This window comes from Chiloscyllium punctatum, chromosome 9 (assembly GCF_047496795.1).
Source record: "Chiloscyllium punctatum isolate Juve2018m chromosome 9, sChiPun1.3, whole genome shotgun sequence".
Taxonomy (NCBI): Eukaryota; Metazoa; Chordata; class Chondrichthyes; order Orectolobiformes; family Hemiscylliidae; genus Chiloscyllium; species Chiloscyllium punctatum.
Window position 1 is genome coordinate 40,356,491 of NC_092747.1, and position 24,790 is coordinate 40,381,280.

The 24,790-nt window shown below is 40.1% G+C and overlaps 1 protein-coding gene across 3 annotated transcripts in view; it reads left to right on the top strand.

Moving 5' to 3' along the window:
* The window catches only part of lnx2a (ligand of numb-protein X 2a), a 122,820-nt gene that overhangs the window by 67,061 nt on the left and 30,969 nt on the right, over window positions 1–24,790 (top strand). For all 3 annotated transcript variants that reach the window (XM_072577301.1, XM_072577300.1, XM_072577299.1), the window contains exons 3-4: window positions 1,228–1,472; window positions 22,305–22,504. In XM_072577301.1, coding sequence (XP_072433402.1) covers window positions 1,228–1,472; window positions 22,305–22,504 — 445 coding nt within the window. The remainder of the gene's footprint in view (window positions 1–1,227; window positions 1,473–22,304; window positions 22,505–24,790) is intronic.

Genomic DNA, 24,790 nt, shown 5'->3' on the forward strand with positions numbered 1-24,790 from the left:
GCAAGATCAGCATTATTTGAGGCCATTTATCATCATATCAGCCAGGAAGAAGCTGTTCTTGAATCTGCTGGTGTGTGTGTTCAGACCTCTTTATCTTCTGCCTGATGGAAGAGGCTGTACCATTGCCTAGATGTGATGTGCCTTTGATGAATTTGGCAGCCTCCTGCAGCAGTGAGCCATGTAAATGGAGTCCATGAATGGAAAGTTGGTTTCCATGATGATCCAGGATGTGCACACCACCTTACGGTCCTGGGCAGAACAGTTGCTATACCAGGCCGTTATCTACCTGGACAGTATGCATTCAATTGCTCATCTCTGGAAGTTTGTGAGGGTCCTTATGGACATGGCAAATTTAATGAGCTGCCTGAGAAAGAAGAGGCATTGTTGTGACATCTTGACTGTCGCATCTACATGGGAAGTCCAGGACAGGTTGTCAGTTATTGTCATTCAGAGGAACTTGACACTGTCCACCCTCTCAACCTCAGTTCCATTGATGTAGAGGGGGGGCGTGTTCTCCTCCTCTATTTCTGAAGTCAATGATCAGTTTTGCTGACATTGAGAGAGAGGTTGTTCTCATCGTACCATGTCACCAAACCCTCTATTTCCCATCTGTATTTTGACTTGTCATTGTTAAATAACCGCCATACTATGGTGGTGTTGTCAGCAAGCTTGTAGATAGTGTTCATTTGGAATTTGGCAACACATTTGTGGGTGTACAGGGAGTACAGAAGGGGGTTGAGGACCTACCCTTGGCAGGGGGGGGGCTCTAATATTATAGAATAGGAAGTAAGATCAATAAAACATACAAAAAGAAGCAGCAAATAATTAAATATAATGATTAAGCAGTTCATTAAAACATTAAGGATGGCAGGAGAAGTGCTACTTTGTGGTTGCAGGATGTGGGGGCTTCTGGATGCCAGTGTAACCCAGGGCCAGCATATCTGAATTAAATATTGCGGCTGGAGTAGCTTTGGCTCCAAATCATTGAGCTAGAGGCAGACCTGCAGGTACTTAGAACTTACAAACTAACAATTCTAGTTGACTCTATTGTATTTTCACTTTGGCCATCGAAATGAAATGGATTGCGCAATATAATTTTAAACCAATTTATTATTGCTCTGTCCCTTATAGTTCATGTTTATCTTTTAAATTTTAGGGACTCTGTGCTTTTCAGCATTTCCCACCTTTCAAAAACTGACTGAAATTTTTTTGGTCTACTCTTTTTAGGTGTTATGGAGCATTAAACCATAGAGCTGCTTTACAGGTACGCAAATCTTGCAGGTTACAAACTGAGATTAGAAAGGACAGCAGTTCCACTGTGGCAGGGCAACCAAAGAATGAATCATCAGATGCAGACCAATTTAAGACTGTATCCCAGTGTTGCCATTTCAGTGTTGCTTCAGCAGCATCCACTTGTGCAGATGAGCAAAGCAGAGAGAATTCTGTCTTTGAAGGAAACACAGAGGAAAACAGTGAGTATTGCCAAGCAGTTGCAGATTTTAATTGCTAATTAAAGCCATTTTAGTTAATTTAGAACCAAAGTTTTACCATTCATTTTATATTCTTTTCATTTTGTTGAGATTAAAGAGCTGATGGGCTTTCTGTACTCCAATTTCTGAATATGTAAAATTTATATTCAGTAGAGAATTGACCACATTTAAGTGGCAATTTGCAGTTATGTCTAAATAATGCAGTAAATTTTGTCTTCAATTTTAATTTTATCAATGCATGTATTTTGAATCCGAGCTGTGATTTTACTTCTTGTACCCAATTAGCCAAGTAATGGTACTTAATATTTTTGAGCTGGAAAACTCTTCAAATTTGCACTGGCTGTCCAGACACCACTATGAAGTTTTAGCAGCGCATGTATATTCTACCAAACATTTAATATCAGCAGTGGAATTGTCTTAATTACTAGCATAATTTTAGTCAAAGGTCAGTGGAAATCTTGGCAGAAATGTTGAGCAGGGGCATTAACTTTTTATATGACCCTTGCAGAGATTAATAACGTTTACAGACAAATTTGAACTTCCAGTTAATAGCTGAAAAAAAATGATGCAATAAGATTACGTCTTTAAATTGTTTACAAAACATAAAGCGAAATATTTCATTGCCTAACACAATCTTTATGAGTAACTTATACTTTTAACCTCAGACACTTTTCCCTATTTACTTACTACAGCAATAAGAAAGCCAATTCACAGATACGCTATATATATTATGTTATGAACCACGTTAATGGTCGCAGAATCACAGTGTTGTCATACAGTATAGAAATAGGCCCTTTAGCCCGCTATGTGAATGCCAACCAACTATCACAAACTATACTAATCTCACTTACCTGTGCTTGGTCCATGGCCTACAATGCCTTGGAATTTTAGCTGCTCATCCAGATGATCTTAAATATGTTGCCTCCACCACTCAGGCAGTGCATTCCACATTTCTACCATCCTTTGGGTGAATAAGATTTTCCTCAAATCCGTCTAAGCTGTTTACTCCTCACCTTAAACTTATGCCTTCTGGTCTTAGACATGTCTGCCATGGGAAAGAGATTCTCAAGATCTAAGCTGTCTGTGCCATTCATAATTTTGTATCCCTCAATCATCTTTCTGATAGTGTGGTGACCAGAACTGTACAGAAGATTCCATCTGTGGATAATCAATGTCTTATAAAGTTGTAAGGAGACTTATTTGCTCTTATATTCTATGCTCTGGCTAGTGAAGGCAAGCATCCCATATACCTCCTTCGCCATTTTATCTACCTGTGCTAACACCTTCAGGGATCTATGGACTTGTACACCAAAGTCATGATGTTCCTCAGTATTCCCAATGACTTACCATTCATTGTGTATATCCTTCCTTTATTAGATCTCCCAAAATTCATCACCTTAGACTCTAGCCTGAGACCATCCTTCTCACTATCAACAATGCTACCAATGTTCCTGTAGCTGCAAACTTACTAACTATATCTTCTGCATTCACATCCAAGTTGCCTAATGTACATAACAAACAGCAAGGGTCCTAGCACTGATCCCCAATGGTAATACTGAACAATCTGGATCCCAGAATGCGACCTGGTTTAATTGACCATAGTTTCTATTTTGTTTACAATAGTGGTGAGTTATTGAAAATAATCACAAGAGATTGCATTTTAAAAAGGAAACATAAAAGCTTATTACACGGGCAAAAAAAAATCACGAACTTGACTATGCTAGAATTATTTGAAATGGTCTTATTAGAAATATCAGCAATATAGATTTAAACTCTTATACCCTCAACAACTAACTTACAGACACTCAAATCTCAGTGAAGGGTCGCCATGTCTCTATTTCAAAGTTCCCTGTTCACTTGGAATCTATGGATGTAATTATTTCTTTTCAGCAAATTTCTGTATTCACTCAATGCTATATTCTTTAATTGATCTCTAGTTCTAAGACACTTAATCGAACAGCTAAGGGTTCCTTAACATGGGATCCTTAAGCTCATGTCTTCCACCGTTTTCTCCTCTGGAGTTTCCTTCTAAGCAGTTAAGGACTTTTTCCCCACCCCTAACTGTTCTGCTGTTTTGAACCTTTCTCTCTGAATGAGCAGGCACACTCCTTAATTGTTTCTGGATGTTATTGTTCTTCTTTTATATATTCACCTTTCGTTATCCACTGATTCACTATCTGCATACTTGTGAGCCCAGACTGTTTTTCTCATTCATTCATCTATTCTGATCATGGGATCTTTTGTGGTACAGTACATGGAACTGGAGTCTACATTTCTTGTTGGAGAAAGTGAGGACTGCAGATGCTGGAGATCAGAGCTGAAAATGTGTTGCTGGAAAAGCGTAGCACTTCAGGCAGCATCCAAGGAGCAGGAGAATCGATGTTTCGGGCATGAGCCCTTCTTCAGGCCTGATTCCTGAAGAAGGGCTGATGCCCGAAACGTTGATTCTCCTGTTCCTTGGATGCTCCCTGACCTGCTGCGCTTTTCCAGCAACACATTTTCAGTTCTACATTTCTTGTTGTCCACCAAAAGTCGATGCCCTGTCCCCTGCGGTTAGCAACCATTAAATGGACTGAATTCCTATCAATAGACAACAGCAGCTATATTTTTCACTCATGCCATCTTTTCCTATTGCACTGAACTGTTCCCCTGAAGGGTTTAATCAACTCATGAAATGCATATCAAGAAACAGCTGCCCAGACCTCCCGCTTACATTTACAGAACTCAAAAATGAAACTAAAAACATCAATTTTAAAGCTATGTTTTATTCACCCAGTTTAGAACCCAGCTCTCAGCCACTAGTAACATATCATGAATCTTCTTCATATGTTCTTTATGTAGTATTCAGTTCTCTTAGAATAAGTCAAAAAATAATTCATTGCTCCAACGAGTTTACTTCCAATCTTTTTCTTTCACAACCTGGTAACCTCTAACCCCAAGCTGTCCTTCATGGTGAATGTATTACTGGAGACCCTCCTGCCAGTGCAAGATAACTGAATCTTCCTGCTTTATTTCAACTCCTTTCAAAACTGGGCCTGGGTTTTCACTCCTGGGTCGAGAATTCAAAGTCAAGACATCTCCTGATCCATGATCCATGAGCTGATGGCTTGAGAGATCAGATTTTTGTTCTGAATTTGTGCAGTTCCTTGGGAGACATGCCAAGTGACTCCAGAACAAGAGTAAAGGCTGCGAGGTATGCAGGTGGACTGCATGGAAGACTTTCCCTAGATTACAGGACTATGCTGAAGTTTAATTTTTAAAAGGACAAATAACATTCCTCCCATGTTCACATCCCCTCCCCAGCTCATATCAGCTGATGTACCCTATCCACTAGACTTTTCTTTACACTAACTATGCCAAATGACCCAGTATCCATCATGGACAGTCCTCAGCACACATGCAGAGATAAGATAAAATGGGGTTTGGTAAAATGAAGTTCCAAATGTTTGCGGCAGATTTGATCATATTAAAAAAAAGGTCACTCATTTAAAAAGAATTCTATATTTTAATTCTTTCAACTTGAATTTTTAACTTTATTTCTTTGTTTTTCTATCTTTCTGTCCTGTTTATTTCTGTGTTTTAGGATGACGCCAGAGAGAAGCAACATTATGCAACACTTTTGTGACATGTATTTGTGACAAATACTGTGAAAATACAATACAATACATAAATAAACCACAAATAAATGAATAAAAATACTTAAAGTTCTCCAACAACAAACAATGAATTTCATAGTCCCACATCAAATAATCTCTAACCACATCTGTCAGTCACATAAATGGCAGACACCCTGAGGTGATCATGTGGAATTGCGATACCAGATAAAAGAACTAACCCAGCCATTCAGTCTTCTAAATAATTGTTTATTAAAAAGCAGAGGAAGCATCACATAGGATACAACAGGTGGGCAGAATGTTCATTTTAATGAGGGCTATCTGACCTAACCAAGAGGTCGGAAGCGCCTCCCATCTATGAAGGTTCTGTTTGATTCTGTCAAATAAATGGGCAAAATTGGCTTTAAATAACCGATCAAAATTGGGAGTAATAAATATACCTAAGTAGAGAAAGCCCTCCTGCGACCATCTAAAAAGGAACCGAGATTCGCCCTTAGGATCAGGCACTCTTGGGAGACCACCCTTGGACATGGCCTCTGACTTCACAAAATTGATCTTATAACCTGAGAAGCCGCCAAATAAATTGGTGCATTGTATCAGGTGTGGCACTGAGACTTTTGGGTTTGATAAGAAGACAAGAACGACATCTGCATACAGTGCGATCTTATGTGACTTTGTCTCCACTTCTGAAGCGGTTATATTGGGATCCCTGCATATTGCCTCCACTAGTAATTTGATCACCAATGTGAAAAGCAATGGTGACAAGGGACAGCCTTGTCGACTGCCCCTACAAATATTAAAATTGCTTGACTGTATGCCATTGGTGCAGACCGCGGCACAAGGATCACGATACAAAACCTCCAGCACCTGATGAAGGTCTCTCCCAAGCCAAACTGCTTCAAAGTATGAAAAAGATATGGCCACTCAACCCAGTCAAATGCCTTTTCCACATCTAAGGAGCTCACCAATCCCTGTACCAATCACTGTTGACATACTTGGATCATGTTATGTAATCTCCTGACATTATCTGCCGATCCACGACCTTTTATGAACCCTGTCTGGTCCTCCTTAATGATGGAGAGCAGTACGGTTTTAGCCTTAGTGTCAGAGTCTTGGATAGGATTTTGAAGTGGACATTCGAGTGAAATGGGTGTATAGGGAGCCTTCCCTTTTTTAAGAATGAGAGATGTTTGCCTCTCTTAGAGATGGTGGGAGGAGGCCACAACCATGTGAGTCATTAAACATACTAAGCATCAGCCCTGACAATATATTTAAATTCCTTATAGAACTCACTGAGGAGCCTGTCAGGACCCGGTACCTTCCCATTATGGAGATGCCTCTCAGCCTCCTGCACCTCTAACAATCAAGGCAATGAAGAGAGACTCTTGTTTAGGGGTCACTTCTGGAAGGTCCAAATCCTTAAAAAAAGCTCCATCCTAACCCACCCACTCTTACAGCTTTCAGATTGGTATAATTCAGAGTAAAATTTCTGGACTGCTGCATTAATCCTTTTAGAATCGTAGGTTAAATTTCCAGTGTTCTCTCTGATCGAGTTAATGGCTTGGAGGGCACTCCTTTTCCAAGCAAGGTATGCTAAGTACTTGCCTGGCTTTGACTTGCAAATGTAAGCTCTCTCTTAGCAAATGTAAGCATAGAGTTCAGCATAGACTCGAAGTGCCGTGATCCTCTGCAGTTTAACTAGTGAGGGCCTGTCAAAGTATGTCTATTCAGCTACTTTCAGGCGCATTTCGAGCAAGTGTTGCTGCTCACCCGTCTGTCGCTTCTTATTGGCTGAATAGGAAGTAACCAACCCCCTTGAATAGGCTTTAGTTGTTTCCCAGAGAATGGATGGGTTACTAGCTAAGCCTGAATTAATATCTAAAAAAGCCCTGAACTCAGTAGAAAAGGATTCAGTAAACTTGCTATCCTTGAGGATGAAGGGGTCCAGTCACCAGTGCTTCGAGCCTACCACTATATCCTTACTCTTAACCATTAAATACACTGGGATTTGATCGGAATTAGTGATATTGCTAATTGTACATGAAGCCATTCAGACTGTATGTACTGCAAGGTTGAGAAAAAGATCAATTCTGGTATGGCATTTATGTGGGTTTGAAAACAACACGGAGTCCCTGCCAGTTGGGTGAAGGTGCCTCCAAACATCTACCAATCCCAATTCAGCGCATAAATCCCATAATTGTTTAGATTGCAAAGAAGATATTGATGGCTTTTGGGCAACCTGTCAACTGTAGGGTTTGTGAGACAATTGAAATCCTCTGCTACGATGATATGTTGAGATGCAAGGTTAACCAATCTAAAAAGTACATCTGTCAAGAATTTAAGGAGATGGGCCAATATTTAAGATCCCGTATTCTTCCCCATGATTCAAAGCTTTAAGGATTACAAAGCTCCTGTGTGTGTCTTTAATGTGCTTTAATAACTTAAATGGGAGATTCTTTCGAACTAAAATGGCCACCTCTCTACTCCTTGTATTGAAAGATGAAAAATAAACCCAGTCATACCCATTCTGTTGCAGCTTCAAATGTTCTGCATCATCCAAGTGTGTTTCTTGTAATAAGGCAACATTCAACCCTTTCCTTTTTAAGGCTGGAAAGTACCTTCTTCCTCTTGACAGGTGAATGACTCCCCTAAATATTCCAGGTGCACCACTTAAACACATCCTTGGCCATAACCTTCCATAACACCATCTCGACTCCAGAGAGGAAGAGCCTGAACTACAGATCGCTAAGCTTTAATGCAAAAGAATTCACAAAACCCAAAAACTACACAGAGTAAAATAACTACAGCTAACAAATTGACAAAACTTACAAAAACGATGTTCAGCAGAAACAAAGGCAAAAAATAGCCAAAGTCATTGATTGGCGGAATTAGCCCCCCGCCCCCTTCATATGGGGTATCTACACATCCTAAAATCCTACTAACCATCCCAACCACCCTCTCAGCTCCTACCGGCTAAGGTCGCACCACATACACCGACTACCCGGTAGAGAGTTAGGACTAGACAAGTAAACTAAAAATAAGTATGTCACTCATCTCTTTATAATAACTTAGAAATTAAAGATAAATACACTATCCATCCCGGACATTATTTCATGTAACTTTATTACCAGAATGGAGACTCCACCAAGTCATTTTTAAAGAAGAGCAAACCTGAACAGCTCTGTCTTCTACACTTATTCGGCCATCCGACTTAGGTCAACGTGTCCACAAAGTTCTTTGCTTTATCTTGCGACTCGAACAAATGTATGGATCCATTACAATTGATCCAAAGCACCGCTGGATATCTTAAAGACTGGATCTCAAGTTCTTTCAATCTCCTCTTGATGCCATCATAAAACTTCCTTTTCTAGACCACTGCTGACAAGTCTTGATAAAATGTGACCCTGGAGCTGCCCTCTGGTCCCTCTTCTGGGCTCTAGAGGCTTCCATGACCCTCTGCTTGTCTTTATAATGATAGGACCTTACCAGGACAGGGTGTGGCTGCTGATCCGCACCTGGTTTTCTTGCCATGATCTGGTGGGCTCTTATCCTTCCCTTCTCAACCTCCAAACCAAGAAACTCGGGGAACCACTTGTGGAAGAACTCCACCGGCCTCTGTCTTTCTGTCTTCTCCGGTATGCCAACAACGTGCAGGTTCTTTCTTCTGCCCCTGTTTTCGAAATCGTCTACCAGTTCTAACAGACCATGGACCAGTGTTTCCAAGGCTTCAATCCGGTTCTTGGAGGAGTCAGTCTCTGCCTCTACCCCTGCAGCCCGGCGCTCGAGTTTATCGGTTCTTTTTCCCAACTCTTGCAGCATAGCAGATACAGGACCTAGCTTCTCTTCAATTTTTTCCAGGATCTGCCTCCCCAGGACCTCGCAAGATTTGGCCAGCTCCTCAACCAGGGTCTGGTCAGTAAGCAAGCCCACTGCTTCAGAGGAATGGGCTGTGGCCCAGGCCCTGGGCAAACTTTCTCCTTTCTTCAGCATTCTCCAGCTGCAAAGACAAAGGTAAGTAGATTTTTTTTCAGGTTTCTAGCTCCTTTACTGAGTTTTTACTCACAGTAAAATGTTTGACATGGGTTCTGGCTCTGTCGGGTTGCTATTGCAGCGTGGATCCCTGCAAATGCAATCCTAACAGTACGCCGCTATCTTGGATCACCCCAGAGTTAGATCACTTGATGAGAAATCAGGAGACTTTGTTTGCGCAAAGGTGTTAGAAATCTAGCAGGAAGAAATTAAATAGATCGCTTATTCCTTTTTTGATCATGTAACCGTGACTGATTTCCAGGCCTTCCAAATTAAGATATTATTGTGGATAAATCACCATATAGTTACCTTTTAATTCAACTACTTATAATGAGTTTTATAGACAACCAAGAACTGAAACAATAACTTAGACTTTTTTGCATATAGCAACCAAAATAAGACCCTTCAAGCAAGCCAGTTAAGCCTCGCAACTCAACTTGGGGCTATTGCTTGATTAGTGATGGAATCTGAGTCTAAATTAGAGTAGTGCTGGAAAAGCACAGCAGGTCAGGCAGCATCCTGCTCCTTGGATGCTGCCTGACCTGCTGTGCTTTTCCAGCACCACTCTAATCTAGACTCTGGTTTCCAGCATCTGCAGTCCTTGTTTTTACCTAATGATGGAATCTGGCCAGGATTTCACCAACAGTAGTCCATCTCTGGAAGCGTACACGATTCAGTCCTTATGCAGTGTAGATCTGTGAAATTCTGCTACTAACTTGATCTGGTATTGGGATTCTTATCCAATTTCCTGTCTTTCAAGTTTGTGGTGTGACTATTGATTATTCAATAGATTTTTTTATCCCCAACATAGATTATTCTTTTTGGAGACCTCAAGTCTGTAGCTTGCCTCCCCTTCAGAAGTAGTTTTCCTGTTCCTTGTTACATTCGGGGTTAGCTATCTGTTTAAAACACTTCTTTTCCTGCTGCTTGCTAGCTCCTTAAATTGTTCTGCCAGGAAATCCTTGTCCTTTGTGGCAATAAAGCATCCAATTTATCAAGTAATATATGAGAATTACCATTTTTTTCTCTTTATTGTTTATTCTACAATAGCTGTTTCTGTCTTTACCCCTCTTTCCCTTATATATTTTTAATACACTTTGTACAAAAATAAGATCGATAACAAGTATGTAATGAGAGTAATCATTTTCCTATCACACACAGATGTTTATCTTATTAAAAGCAAAAGTAATTTACAAATAATTCCTGAGCAAAGCTTTTGAAATTCAGTGTTTTTATTTGAGAATTATTTGAGAAAAAGATAATGGACAGAATATGCTGTGAGGAAAATAAAAATATCTCAGTAGTACAGCTGATTGAATTATACTAATACATTCTGTGGTATTGGATAAATTATGCTCACTAAATCAGGTTTGGGAACAACTATCAAGTACAAGCTCAGGTTTTTGAGATGAACTCTACACAAAAACTTGTTGCAAATGGGAATTGACTAAATATGCATAATGTATAATTGTTTAAGTCTTTATTTTGGACATTAGCAATGTCAGTTACTGAGAAAAAATGCATGAAAAATTCCTCAGTATTTTGTAACAATATCTAGAAACTCATGTGTAGTAGTTAATGGGAATCATACAATGTGAAGCCTTTGATTTGAAATATCTGTTGCATTAAAACATGATTAAGTAGGTCACAATGTCCTGTGTTATTAAATTTAATGTTTAATTGATTTTACTTGCTACTTTGCAAATTTCTTGTGTCATTTTGTGTTTAGTTTAGCTTTCTGCACACTGCAGTGTGCAAGTATTATTTGAAACCAATATGCGTGACAATATTTTGTTTAACCATGATGTTGCAAGTGATTTTTGTCCAATTTCTATGCCCTTACTATTATATATATAAAGAAGAAATATGGAAATTTCTTTACTGTAATATTGTGCCACACAAGTTAAGAATTATCTGAAGAAAACTATGAGGCAATAATTGTAAGAGAGAAAGAAACTATCCCAATCAAAACAGTTGGCTGATATTGTCAAGTTGGGTAAATTGATCTCACAATATCAAGTTTGGGCCAAATTATCAGGCAGAAACTTGCATGTTTGGGAGAGAACTGAATGTTCACTAATAAAGAAAGATACAAACAGCAGTTTAATGAATACATTTAATTCTATAGAATAGTTTGTTTCTTTCATCAAAAAAACTTCAGAAATACTTCATGCCCGAATGCAGGCTCATCTTTCTTAGCTTGAACTTCTGCAGGCTTCAGCAGCAAAGTCATGGAGGAGGTGGAGGACCCAGCTACCTCTGGAGTGTCCTGAAAAAAATCTCTGGGGTTAATTTGTAGTTCTCTTCTCTCTGGGTGCCCACTGGCACCATCCCATCTCTGAGAGGAAAGGACACCTGGAATGGGTTTGAAGTCCTTCAGCTTCTCTCACCCTGTCATTGATGTAGAACACCTATGACCAAAATAATCCAGTGCAAAGTTGTGCATATATCTAGCAGACTGAGTAGTTGATATTGTCTCTCCATGATGATTGGCACTCTCTGCATTGGCACAGCCAGATGCATGCTTGCTGAAACCAGCACAGTACAGATAATGTTGGTGGACTCCTTCATCCTCTGATCCAGTTTACTGTCTCTGACAAATATGCATGTGATTCCTGTGCCTCTGGCAAAGTCATTAATGACCAAGACTTTGAGATCTTTTATGCCCGGAGCTGAGCAGGTGTCTGCTCTCTGGCAGTTTTCAGAATGCTATAGATCTGGATAATTTCTTCCTCTGCTAGCTGCACAAATATTTCAGTGATGTGCTCACCAGAATGTGTTCCTGAGTCTAATCAAGATGGAATACGCATTGAGATGGATGTCTCTAAGCTGGTGGAAGCCTTACCAATGAAGATTTAATGGCTTGCTTCTCAAAGGTGGAGTGAGAGTGTCTGGCCTCTTTGTGAAGGTTTGTTGTGTGCTGCCAGTGTCTACATAAGAAAAGAGAGGGAATTAGTTTTGTAAGTGGAAGAAAAGTTTGTGTAAGTTAAGAATCACTATCTACACTTCGCAAGGCAGCCTGTTTGAATTTTCCCATGTTTTGAGGATTCTCATCTCTACCACCCCTTGAGACAGTGAATTTTATCCTAACTTGAGGAATGCTAGCAATGGAATTTTTTTTCCACTTTCACACTCAATATCAGCAATAGTGTGGTTTAGATGCAGGATAAATTCTGCCCATTAACATGTTGTAGAATCCCATGGAAGAGGGATTCCTATATATAAAACACCTGATTACATATCAAGCTATAGATAGATTGGATATGAGTTGACATTGTAAAAACTAATTACTGCAAACGTGTAATGTGACAATAAAAAATGTTACTTTCATAAAATGTTTTCACAACTCTAACAGTTTCTTATTGAATACTATTCATGCTTAATTTGGCATGTTAACAACAAGGTGCACTAAAAGCAAATTATGGTCATCTATAAATTTTAATGGTAGGTTAGCCAAGTATGAACAGTGAAGTTATTTTTTTACAAATAGCTTTGTTTGTTTTTTAGTAACCAGCAATGAGTAACTATCGGTTCTGAGATTCAATCTTGTCTAATCTCCAAGTATCTGCCCTGTTTGAGCCACTGTGCTATATACCATGAGTTTATTGCTTCCAGTAAAATGTTTGGTGCTTCAGCTATAAAAAAACTAAAGACACATTATTTAGGCCTAAAATTTAGACTTTAAAATGCCTATCATAAAATATAATAAGATTCTTAACTATTCATGATCCTTGATCAGAAATGGTTCACTACTAAATCTGTGGTGCATCATCTAGTATAGTACTCTCAATCTGGAAAAATCTAGATTGCTATCAATTCAATTCTCAGCACAATATGCAATCAAGTATGAAATCATTTCAGTAGATGGAATATAATAGTAATATTTTATTTGTTTTGCTTTCACCATACTGCTGACTGAAGCATGTTTTTTTTGGAGTTAGATGAAAATGTATGAGAGGACACTCCTAACCAATGGCCAATTTTTTGTGCTGCAAATTCTGGGGAGAATTTCAGCTCCAGAACTCATGATGAGTGAGAAGACAATTGGAAAGTTTAACAGTATTTATATGAAACCTAAGTCTCACTATAAATACGTCTACTTCTGTTTTGACTTCAGTATGTTTTGGAGTATCAAAGTAACCCATTCTGCAAAGATGGATCCATAATTGTAATCCATAAATCAGTTTGATATGGATGGAAATAGCACAAAATTAGGCTCTTTAGTCCACTGAATTTGTATCACTTCATTCAAAGAGCAGCAAAGCTAATCTTGCTCCTTTGCAAAATTTCTGTATTTTTCTCCATGAAGTAATAAACCAATTCACTTTTGGAGTCATCTGTTGAACCGCCATCTACCACATTACTAGGCAGAGCATTTCAAATCTTAACCACTCATTTTGTAAAAACCTATGGTGTTGACTCCAATTCTTTTGCCAATTATCTTAGATCTGGTTATTGTTTATTTCAAACATAGAAATCCCCTTCTTTTAAACTTCATGAGTCTTTACTCCCCAAAGGAAATCAGTGAGATTTCATTCCTGCTATCTTGGCAGTGAGTTCAATTTAAAGCTAGGTCTCAGTGAACCCAGCAGCGTAAGGGTGAAAAGAGCAGTCAGATCCAGTAAATTACTTTTTTTTTGTAGCTTTGCTTGTCAGCCAGGAAGACTAAGAGTGTTCTTCCCCATCTTCATCAAATCATACTTTCCATCTGCCCCAAACCCCTCCCACTATGAGCAAATCAAGAATACTTAATGCCTCGATCAACTTTTAATCATCTAACTTGATAATTTCTTTGAAAATACTCTAGTGAAACATCTTGGGACATGTCATATGATAATTATACTTATATAAATAAAATATTATTTTTATCATAGATTTGTTGCTTGTGAGCTATTTTAGCTCTGTTGATTAGCATGCATGTAGTCCTCCTTCATAGCTTCAGCAAGTTATTTTGACATGCTCTTCTACACTCCTCATTGACCCTGGTTTGATTTCCAAGCACATTGCTGATTGGTAAGTGACAGGTGGCAGGCCATCAGGTGACAAATCGACAGGAAAAAAAATTCTATCATGCAGAAATGAAAAGTTGTTGTCTGAGAGTGAGGCAACAATCTCATTAAGACATCTGCATTTTTATTAATTCTATAGAGAATTGAAAAATAACCAAATGTACATGATGATTTATGCATTGTGTTATCAAATCATCAAGTTGCAGTATGTAAACTATGTAAAGTCCAAATATCTTATTTTCCAATTTTTTAAAATTGAATCAAACATTTTTCCAAATTATAAGACAAAATACACATTTTCACACCATTCTCCCAGCTTTGTGTGCACATACAATTGAGTAGAACTGGGCCATTCAGGCCTTCAAGGAGACAGTGAGAAATGCAGATGTTAAAGATCAGAGTCAAAAAATGTCGTGCTGGAAAGGCACAACTGGTCAGGCAGCATCCAAGGAGCAGGAGAGTCGACTTTTCGAGTATGAGCTCTTCATCAGGAATGTGATGAGCTTATGCTTGAAACGCCGACTCTCCTCTCCTTGGATGCTGCCTGACCGGCTGCCCAATCAGCTCCCTCGCCCCAAACCTCTCTGCCATTCAGTAAGATCATGGTCAATTGGTTTGTATTTTGACCACATTTCTATCTATCCCTAATAATCTTATTTCTTGTTGTGTGAAAAAAATCAGTCTACCTCCAGCTTAAAAATATTCAATGACACTGGCTCTTCAGCCTTCAGACTTTTTGAGACTCATACTATAAAACAGAATCCCTCTGCACTCTCTGGAGATTTTTCCCAGTTATTCCCATTGGCTTCAATTTTGCTACGGCTGCTTGATGCCATTTTCAGTCAAATGCTGCCTGATGTTAAAGGCAGTCTTTCTCACATCTCCTCTGGAGTTTAGCTCTTTTATCCAAGTTTGGATCAAGACTGTAATGAAATCATGAACTGAGAGTTGTTCACTTTAGCTTTCACCAAGGCCAATGAGCAGTTTATTGCTGAGCAAGTGCCACTTAATAGCACTGTCAATGAGCCTTTCACCATTGTATTGATGATCAAACGTGGATTGGCAGGGGTACAATTGGTTGGGTTAGTTTTAGATTACTTACAGTGTGGAAACAGGCTGTTCGGCCCAACAAGTCCACACCGCCCCGCCGAAGCGCAACCCACCCATACCCCTACATTTACCCCTTACCTAGCACTACGGGCAATTTAGCATGGCCAATTCACCTGACCTGCACATCTTTGGACTGTGGGAGGAAACCGGAACACCCGGAGGAAACCCACGCAGACACGGGGAGAACGTGCAAACTCCACACAGACAGTCGCCTGAGGTGGGAATTGAACCCGGGTCTCTGGCGCTGTGAGGCAGCAGTGCTAACCACTGTGCCACCGTGCCGCCCATCGCCCATGTCATGTTTATTGTGGGTATGACATACCTGTACAATTTTACATATTCTTAGGCACATGCCAGTGTTGTAGCTGTACTGGAAAAGCTTGTTTAGGAGCCCAGCTAGTTCTTGAGTACAAATTTTCAGTTCTATTGTTGGAATGTTGTCCAGGCCTAGAGCTTTTAAAGAGCAGTTATTTAGTGCATTCTGTCATTTCTTGATGTCATGTGGAATGAATTGAAAAGGTCGAATGCTGACAACTATGGTGCTGGGGACCTCAGGAGGAAGCCAAGATGAATCATCCACTTGAAAGTTCCAGCTGAAGATGAATACAAATGCGTCAGCCTTATTTTTTACACTGATTGCTGGGCTCTTCTGTCATTAAGAATGAGAATACTCATGGAACCTTCCCCTCCTGTTAGTTCTTAATTGTCTGCTGCCATTGAATGCTGGATGTGGAGGGATTGCAGAGCTTAGATCTAACCCTGCATGTAGGATTGTTTAGCCTTGTCTATTTCATGTTGCATCCTCTGGACTTGCAAGTTGTCCTGTGTGTAGTTTCACCAGGAAGACACCTCATTTTTTTTTAAGTATGCCTGGTGTTCCTGACATTCTCTCCTGTACCCCTCATTGAATCAGATTTAATCTCCCACATTGATGGCATTTTTAGTAGAGTGGGAGCTTGATGAACAATTATGGTTAAATATAATTGTGCTCCTCTTGATGGCCCACATTACCTCATGGTTGCCCAATTTTGAGTTGCTAGTTCCAATTGAAGTCTGTCCCATTTAGCATGTTAATGGTGTCGCACAACACAGTGAAGGGTATCGTCAATATGAAAATGGGACTTTACTTCCACAGAGATTGTGCACAATAATTCCACAGCACATTCTTCCCCTGAAGGAGTGAAGTGTTACATTAGCATGGAACGTGAGCACAATGCCTACATTTATAGATACAGGTAGAGATTTCAATCCCTAGAGTTGTGATTGTCTCGGAGTCTTCTTTGTAAGAGGAATGTGGAATGGGAATGTTAAGTGTCAAAGTGTTCTTAATGAAAGGTGGTCTGTATCATCACAGAACTACGGTTGATGAAAGCCAGTAAAATGTTAGATCATGTATGTGCCTGGAGGGGTTCATCCTGAAATCACATCTAGTGGTCATGTCCTGCCCTGTGCAAGCCTTTGATGAAAAGCTATTCAATGTGTATGCACTCTTAGTTGTGAAACAAGGTCAGAGACATTGATGCATAAGCTGTTGAATGTTTTAGCTTTTTTTTTATGTTTTAAGTGTGTATCCTGGCAGATGTGTGGGAGACAGTACCACTGTGGAGCCAGTAGAGCTACATTGGAAGCTGCAGTGAAAGTTACAGAGATTTATTATACATGAGGCATCTGATGAAGATCCCAGGCACCTAATTTTGTGTATGACAGTCTTCTGTCCAAGGCAAACGTGCAATGCTAAATCATCCATAAGGATATGAAGTATCAAGGAGACAGTGGTACAAATCTTATTGGAGCATTAGTCATTGCGGACTCCATAGTTAAGGGGACAGATAAGAAATTCTGTGGGAACGAGAGAGACTCACGGTTGGTGTGTTGCCTCCCAGGTGAAAGGGTCCATGATGTCTCTGATCATGTTTTCGGGATCCTTAAGGGGGAGGAGAACCAAGTAGGCACCAATGACATAGGTAGGAAAAGGGAAGGGATGTAAAGCAGAAATTCAAGGAAGTAGGGTGGAATCCTAGATCTAGAGCAAACAGAATTGCTATCTCTGGTTTGTTACCTGTGCCACATGCTAGCGAGGCGAGGGATAGGGAGAGAGAGCAGTTGAACATGTGGCTACAGGGATGGTGCAGTAGGGAGGAGGGACCTAAAGAGAGCGAAGAAGAGCCAGGAGGGGACATGAGGGTCTTTGGCAGTTAGGATCAAGGAAAACCCTAAAGCGTTCTATAGGTATATCAGTAATAAATGAATGACTAGAGTAAGATTAGGGCTAGTCAAGGACCGTAGTGGAAAGTCGTGCTTGGAGACCGAGGAGAAAGGAGAGTCACTAAATGGATATTTTTCGTCAGTATTCACACTGGACAAAGACAATGTTGTTGTGGAGAATTCAAAGTTTGTGAAAAGATTTGTAGCTCGGGTGCTCGTTGTTGTGGTTCTGTTCGCTGAGCTGGGAATTTGTGTTGCAGACGTTTTGTCCCCTGTCTAGGTGACATCCTCAGTGCTTGGGAGCCTCCTGTGAAGCGCTTCTGTGATGTTTCCTCCGGCATTTATAGTGGTTATAAATGCCGGAGGAAACATCACAGGAGGCTCCCAAGCACTGAGGATGTCACCTGGACAGGGGACGAACCGTCTGCAACACAAATTCCCTGTTGTGGAGAATACTGAGATACAGGCTATTAAACTTGACAAGACTGAAGTTCATAAGGAGGCAATTCTGGAAAGTGTTAAAATAGATATGTCCCCTGGGCCAGATGGGTTTATCCTAAGATTCTCTGGGAAGGGAGGGAGGAGATTGCAGAACCTTTAGCTTTGATCTTTGTCGTCCTTGTATACAGGAATAGTGCCAGAAGACTGGAGAATAGCAAATGTCCCCTTATTCAAGAAGGGGAGCAGAGACAACCCTGGTAATTATAGACCATTGAGCCTTACTTTGGTTATGGGTAAAGTGTTGGAAAGGATTATAAGAGATAGGATTAATAATCATCTAGAAAGGAATAATTTAATTAGGGATAGTCAATACAGTTTTGTGAAGGGCATGCCATGTCTCACAGCCCTTATTGAGTTCTTTGAGAAGGTGACCAAACCGGTGGATGAGGGTAAAGCGGTTGATGTGGTGTATATGGATTTCAGTAAAGCATTTAATAAGGTTCCCTGTGGTAGGTTATTGCAGAAAATATGGAGGCATAGGACTGAGGGTGATTTAGCGGTTTGGATAAGAAATTGTCTAACTGAAAGAAGACAGAGGGTGGTGGTTCATGGGAAATGTACATTCTGGTGTTCAGTTACGAATGGTGTACCGCAAGGATCTGTTTTGGGACCATTGCTATTTGTCATTTTTATAAATGACCTGGATGAGAGTATAGAAAGATGGGTTAGTAAATTTGCAGACGACACTAAGGTCGCTGGAGCTGTGGACAGTGCTGAAGGATGTTGCAGGTTACGGAGGGACATAGGTAAGCTGCAGAGCTGGGCTGAGAGGTGGCAAATGGAGTATAATGCAAAAAATGTGAGTTGATTCAGTTGGGAAGGAGTAGCAGGAATACAGAGTACTAGGCTAATGGTAAGATTCTTGGTAGTGTAGATGAACAGAGAGATCTCAGTGACCATGTGCATAGATCCCTGAAAGTTACCACCCAGGTTTATTGGGTTGTTAAGAAGGCTTTTATTGGTTGAGGGATTGTTTTTTTGGAGCCGTGAGGTCATGTTGCAGTTGTAAAAAACTCTAGTATGGCCGCGCTTGGAATATTGAGTACGGTTCTGGTTGCAGCATTACAGGAAGGATGTGGAAGCATTGGAAAAGGTGCAGAGAAGATTTACCAGGATGTTGCCTGGTATGGAGGGCAGATCTTATGAGGAAAGGCTGAGGGACTTGAGGCTGTTTTCATTAGAGGGAAGAAGGTTGAGAAGTGACTTAATACAGACATACAATATGATCAGAGGATTAGAGAGGGTGGACAGTGAAAGCCTTTTTCTTCAGATGGTGATGGCTAGCATGAGGAGACATAGCTTTAAATTGAGGGGTGATAAATATGGACAAATGTCAGGGAGTATTAAGGGCGTGGAACACCCTGCCTGCAACAGGAGTAGACTCGCCAACTTTAAGGGCATTTAAATGATCATTTGATAAACATATGGATGATAATGGAATAGTGTAGGCTTCAGATTCATTTCACATGTTGGCACAACATTGAAAGCCAAAGGTTCTGTACTGCGCTGTAATGTTCTGTGTTCTAATACAGGAAATTATATATCCATAGGGAGATGTTTCGTTCCTGGAGGAAGTTGCAGAGATAGTGAGTGGTACTGGTGCTGGAGTACACTGATCCCCACAACCGCCTCTATGCAGACTAGCTTCATCAGTCAGGTTGGCCTCCTGTTGTCATCCCTGAGGAAAATGAATATCCTTGTGTCCTGGATAGCCTTCAATAGAACTTTGAGGATGGTGTTGCTTGATATGGTGCTATTTTTTTGCCTGGTCTCTGATAACTCCAAGAGTGGATGGGAGTGATGAGCAAAGGTTTAGTGATGCAGTGGGTTGCAGATAGTTTAGTGTCTTCTGGATGCCTTCTAACTATGCCTCCTAACGTTAGAATCCGGAATGTCTGAGATCAGATTCAGAACTCATGTTTAACCTATGCACACGTATATGATGAGTTTAGAAAAACATAATCAACTGGCAAAAACCTAATCCAATCAAGTGTCCAGACTTAATCTAAAAGAAACAAAATTTTACTCAATATGTGCATCATTATTGCTGAGCAGCTTGTTGTATCTGAAAAATTAATTTTATATTTGTTGAATGTTAAATTTCTCAATTATCATGAAACTATTGTTTTAAACAAGTTTATTTCTGTTTTTACTTCAGTCTCATGTCCAGGTCTCAATAATCTATTAGGCTGTCAGTAAAATTTTAATTAAAAGTGGAAAATTTCCATTTTTCTTACTTCCTGGTTTACTATTCATTAGAGTATTTCAGTGTGATTGGCTACCTAGGCTGCGTGCTGATATCCATGTTGCTAGTGGCTTGGATAACATCTTGACTTGGCAGCAGATTCCAACTGATTTTGGGAAAGGGGCAATCCATACCACAGAGACTGTCAGATAATTTCTTTGCAGTCAGCTTAAGTTCCATCTTTTCAATGCTGACCTCAAAATCTAGCTGCTATGTCCAGAAGTGTTAAATTTCAAATCCTTTTCAAGTTTAAGCTATGTTTTCTGTTAATGCTACTATATCATGTCACTCCTTATTGATGCTACTATTACCTGCTCAATTTTAATTAGCATTCTGGAGCATTCGTATACTTCGAATCAATTCTGATATGATTTTTCTGGTACATTTCAGTTTTTTTAAAGACAAAAGCTAGCATTATCCTTTTAATATTTTTTCGTCCCTTGCTAGTTGCTGGTTTACATCTCACGCCCATGTAGTTATTAATCATTTCTTTTGTCTTTTACTTGTATTGTTGTATATACATGGACTTTAGTAAGGTGTTTGATAAGGTTCCCCATGGTAAACTAATAGAGAAAGTGAAGTCACATGGTGTGCAGGGTGTTCTAACTAGGTGGATAAAGAACTGGTTGAGCAACAGAAGACAGAGAAAGTAGTTGAAGGGAGTTTCTCGAAATGGAGAAAGGTGACTAGTGGTGTTCCACAGGGGTTAGTATTGGGGCCACTGTTGTTTATGATATACATAAATGATCTGGAAGAGAGCACTGTTGGTATGATCAGCAAGTTTGCAGGTGACACGAAGATTTGTGAAGTAGCAGAAAGCATAGGAGACTGTCAAAGAATACAGGAGAATATAGATAGACTGGAGAGTTGGGCAGAGAAGTGGCAGATGGAGTTCAATCCAGGTAAATGTGAGATGATGCATTTCGGGAAGTCTAATTCTAGAGCGAATTATACAGTAAATGGAAGAGCCTTGGGAAAAGTTGATGAGCAGAGAGATCTGGGAATTCAGGTCCATTGTACCCTGAAGGTTGCACAGGTGGATAGAGTGGCCAAGAAGGCATATGGTATGCTTGTCTTCATTGGACGGGGTATTGAGTATAAGAGGTCATGTTAAAATTGTACATGATATTTGGTTTGGCCGCATTTAGAATACTGTGTACAGTTCTGGTCGCCACATTACCAAAAGGATGTGGATGCTTTGGAGAGGGTGCAGAGAAGGTTTACGAGGATGTTGCCTGGTATGGAAGGTGCTAGCTATGAAGAGAACTTGTGTAGGTTAGGTTTGTTTTCATTAGAAAAAAGGAGATTGAGGGGGGGACCTGATTGTGGTCTACAAAATCATGAAGAGTATAGACAGGGTAGATAGAGATAAGCTTTTTCCCAGTGTGAAGGATTCAATAACAAGAGGTCATGCTTTCAAGGTGAGAAGTGAAAAGTTTAAGGGGGATACCCGCGACAAGTACTTTACACAGAGTGTGGTAGGTGCTGGGAATGCATTGCCAGCATAGGTAGTAGAGGCAGGCATGGTAGATTCATTTAAGATGCATCTGGACAGATGCATGAGTCGGTGAGGAACAGAGGGATACAAATGCTTAAGAATTGGGCGACAGGTTTAGACAGTAGATTTGGATTAGCCCAGGCTTGGAGGGCCAAAGGGCCTGTTCCTGGGCTGTAAATTTTCTTTGCTTTTTGTTATTTATTTCACTGTAACCTATTCCAATAGTTTTAATAATCCTGCTGTCTAAGTCTCAAACAGAATATTTTATTACACTTCCATCTGCACTGTAGGGATTCTATATTTCTGTTCTATGATTTTAAATACTCTTCCAAATTAGTTTATATTACCTCCTGTGATAATTTACATTATAACCTTTCTTCCTTGCCTTTGGCAAGGAATTAGACTTGCACGTGGATGCAGGTCTAAGAATGGAAAGCAACTTATTTAAAAACATAAACAACTTACTACTCCATCCTGTGCACTTTGCTGTGTAGTTTAACTTATTCATCTAAAAAAGAACTTATAAAAAAACTGAGTGACAACTTATTGAAAATTTGAGTTAGTGGTTTAAATGCACTTGTTTGTATTTTCTTTTAATTGCAGCACTACCAAAGCAAGCTAGTCTGCCTGAAGGAGAGGTTGCCAATATTGAAATCCACAGAGCCAATCCCTACATGGAGCTAGGTCTGAGTATTGTAGGTGGAAATGAAACCCCTTTGATAAATATCGTAATTCAGGAAGTTTACCGAGATAGTATTGTTGCAAAAGATGGAAGGCTTCTTTCTGGTGATCAAATATTGCAGGTAATGAGATTAAAAATTGTTTATGCGATCGATTTTTAATTGTTTGAAAGTAAATGAGGCTCAGTATGAGATGTGGTTAAAGTAAATATTCTTGCTGTGTTTTGTAAAGAACACATTCTCCATCTATCAACTGCCCTAACCAATTTCCAGTTAGGAACATAAAAATAATTATTTTAGTGCTCCCTTGGATACTAGAACAATTGTAAATTTAATGTAATTGCCTTATCATTATGGTGAACTATCATTTTGAATATCTGGACTTGCCAGGGATTTATCCAGTCAATTAGAAATTACCTTGTCAGCAGATTGTTACTTATAGCAATATATCAGATGAGGTCATTTCTACTATTGAATAGTTTAATGAGGAGAGAAATAGATGAGTTATTAAACCTTCCTCTTAGCAACTGCATATTCAATCTCTCTCACACACTCACTTAAGCCTTTTTTTTCATTCATGGGATGTGGCTGTTGCTGGCGCAGTCTGCATTTATTCCCCACTCCTAATTCTCTAATGCCTAAAGTCATAATTAGGTCACTCCCGATCACGATGGCAGATTTCCTTTCCTAATTAACATTAGTGAACTGAAAGGGTCTTTATCACAATCTTCACTGTTAGGCTGCCTTTTCTTCTAGATTTTTATCAAATTTCACCATTTGCACTGGTAAGTTTCAGCCCATGTCCCTCGAACATTAACCTGGGGTTCAGGATTACCATTCAAGTGACATATTAATCATGTCACTCCCCCACCCCGCCCCAACTCTTAATTCCTAAAATCTAATTAAAATTTTACAAACGTGTTGAACGCTGACCGAAAGGTATTTGTTCAGAAATTATGAGGTTTGTAATATTGACCAGGCTATAAAACCAGATATTACCCTTTGAAATATCTAGCAGCCTTGAAACTCCAAACTCCAGTAATAGTGATTTTGATCTTTAAGCATGAATGTACCGGTAGCATGTATTCTATACAATTGTATGTTTGTTAAAGCAGTTCTGTTTTTCAAAATTTGGGAGAAGATTTGTGGCTTGGGTGCTCGTTGTTGTGGTTCTGTTCGCCGAGCTGGGAATTTGTGTTGCAAACGTTTCATCCCCTGTCTAGGTGACATCCTCAGTGCTTGGGAGCCTCCTGTGAAGCGCTTCTGTGATGTTTCCTCCGGCATTTATAGTGGCTTGTCTCTGCCGCTTCCGGTTGTCAGTTCCAGCTGTCCGCTGCAGTGGCTGGTATATTGAGTCCAGGTCGATGTGTTTGTTGATAGAATCTGTGGATGAGTGCCATGCCTCTAGGAATTCCCTGGCTGTTCTCTGTTTGGCTTGCCGTATAATAGTAGTGTTGTCCCAGTCGAATTCATGTTGCGTGTCATCTGCATGTGTGGCTACTAAGGATAGCTGGTCGTGTTGTTTCGTGGCTAGTTGGTGTTCCTGGATGAGGATCATTAGATGTCTTCCTGTTTGTCCTATGTAGTGTTTTGTGCAGTCCTTGCATGGGATTTTGTACACTACATTGGTTTTGCTCCTGCTGGGTATCGGGTCCTTCGTTCAGGTGAGTTGTTGTCGGAGAGTGGCTGTTGGTTTGTGTGCTGTTATGAGTCCCAGTGGTTGCAGTAGTCTGGCTGTCAGTTCGGAAATGCTCCTGATGTATGGTAGTGTGGCCAGTCCTTTGGGTTGCAGCGTGTCCTTATTCCCTTAGGCACCTGTTGATGAAATTGTGCAGGTATCCGTTTTTGGCAAATACATTGTATAGGTGTTCTTCTTCCTCTTTTTGCAGTTCTGGTGTGCTGAAGTGTGTTGTGGCCCTTTTGAATAGTGTCTTGATGCAACTTCATTTGTGTGTGTTGGGGTGGTTGCTTTCATAGTTTAGGACTTGGTCTGTGTGTGTGGCTTTCCTGTATACCTTTGTGCTGAATTCTCCGTTCGGTGTTCTCTGTACCATCACGTCTAGGAATGGGAGTTGGTTATCCTTTTCTTCCTCTCTCGTGAATCGGATTCCTGTGAGTGTGGCGTTGATGATCTGGTGTGTGTTCTCTATTTCTGTGTTTTTAATGATTACAAAGGTGTCATCCACATATCTGACCCAGGGTTTGGGTTGAATAGTGAATAGTATCACTACCGGGTACACCATCACACAAACTGGCTAAAGAACTACAGCAGAAACTGAAACACCTGATCAGCGGATCCAGACAATCTATACAATCAACACAGGAATTCTTGGACATCATCAGAAATATACATATAGACAAGGAAGAAACCATGGTCTCATTCGATGTAACGGCACTGTTCACCTCTAT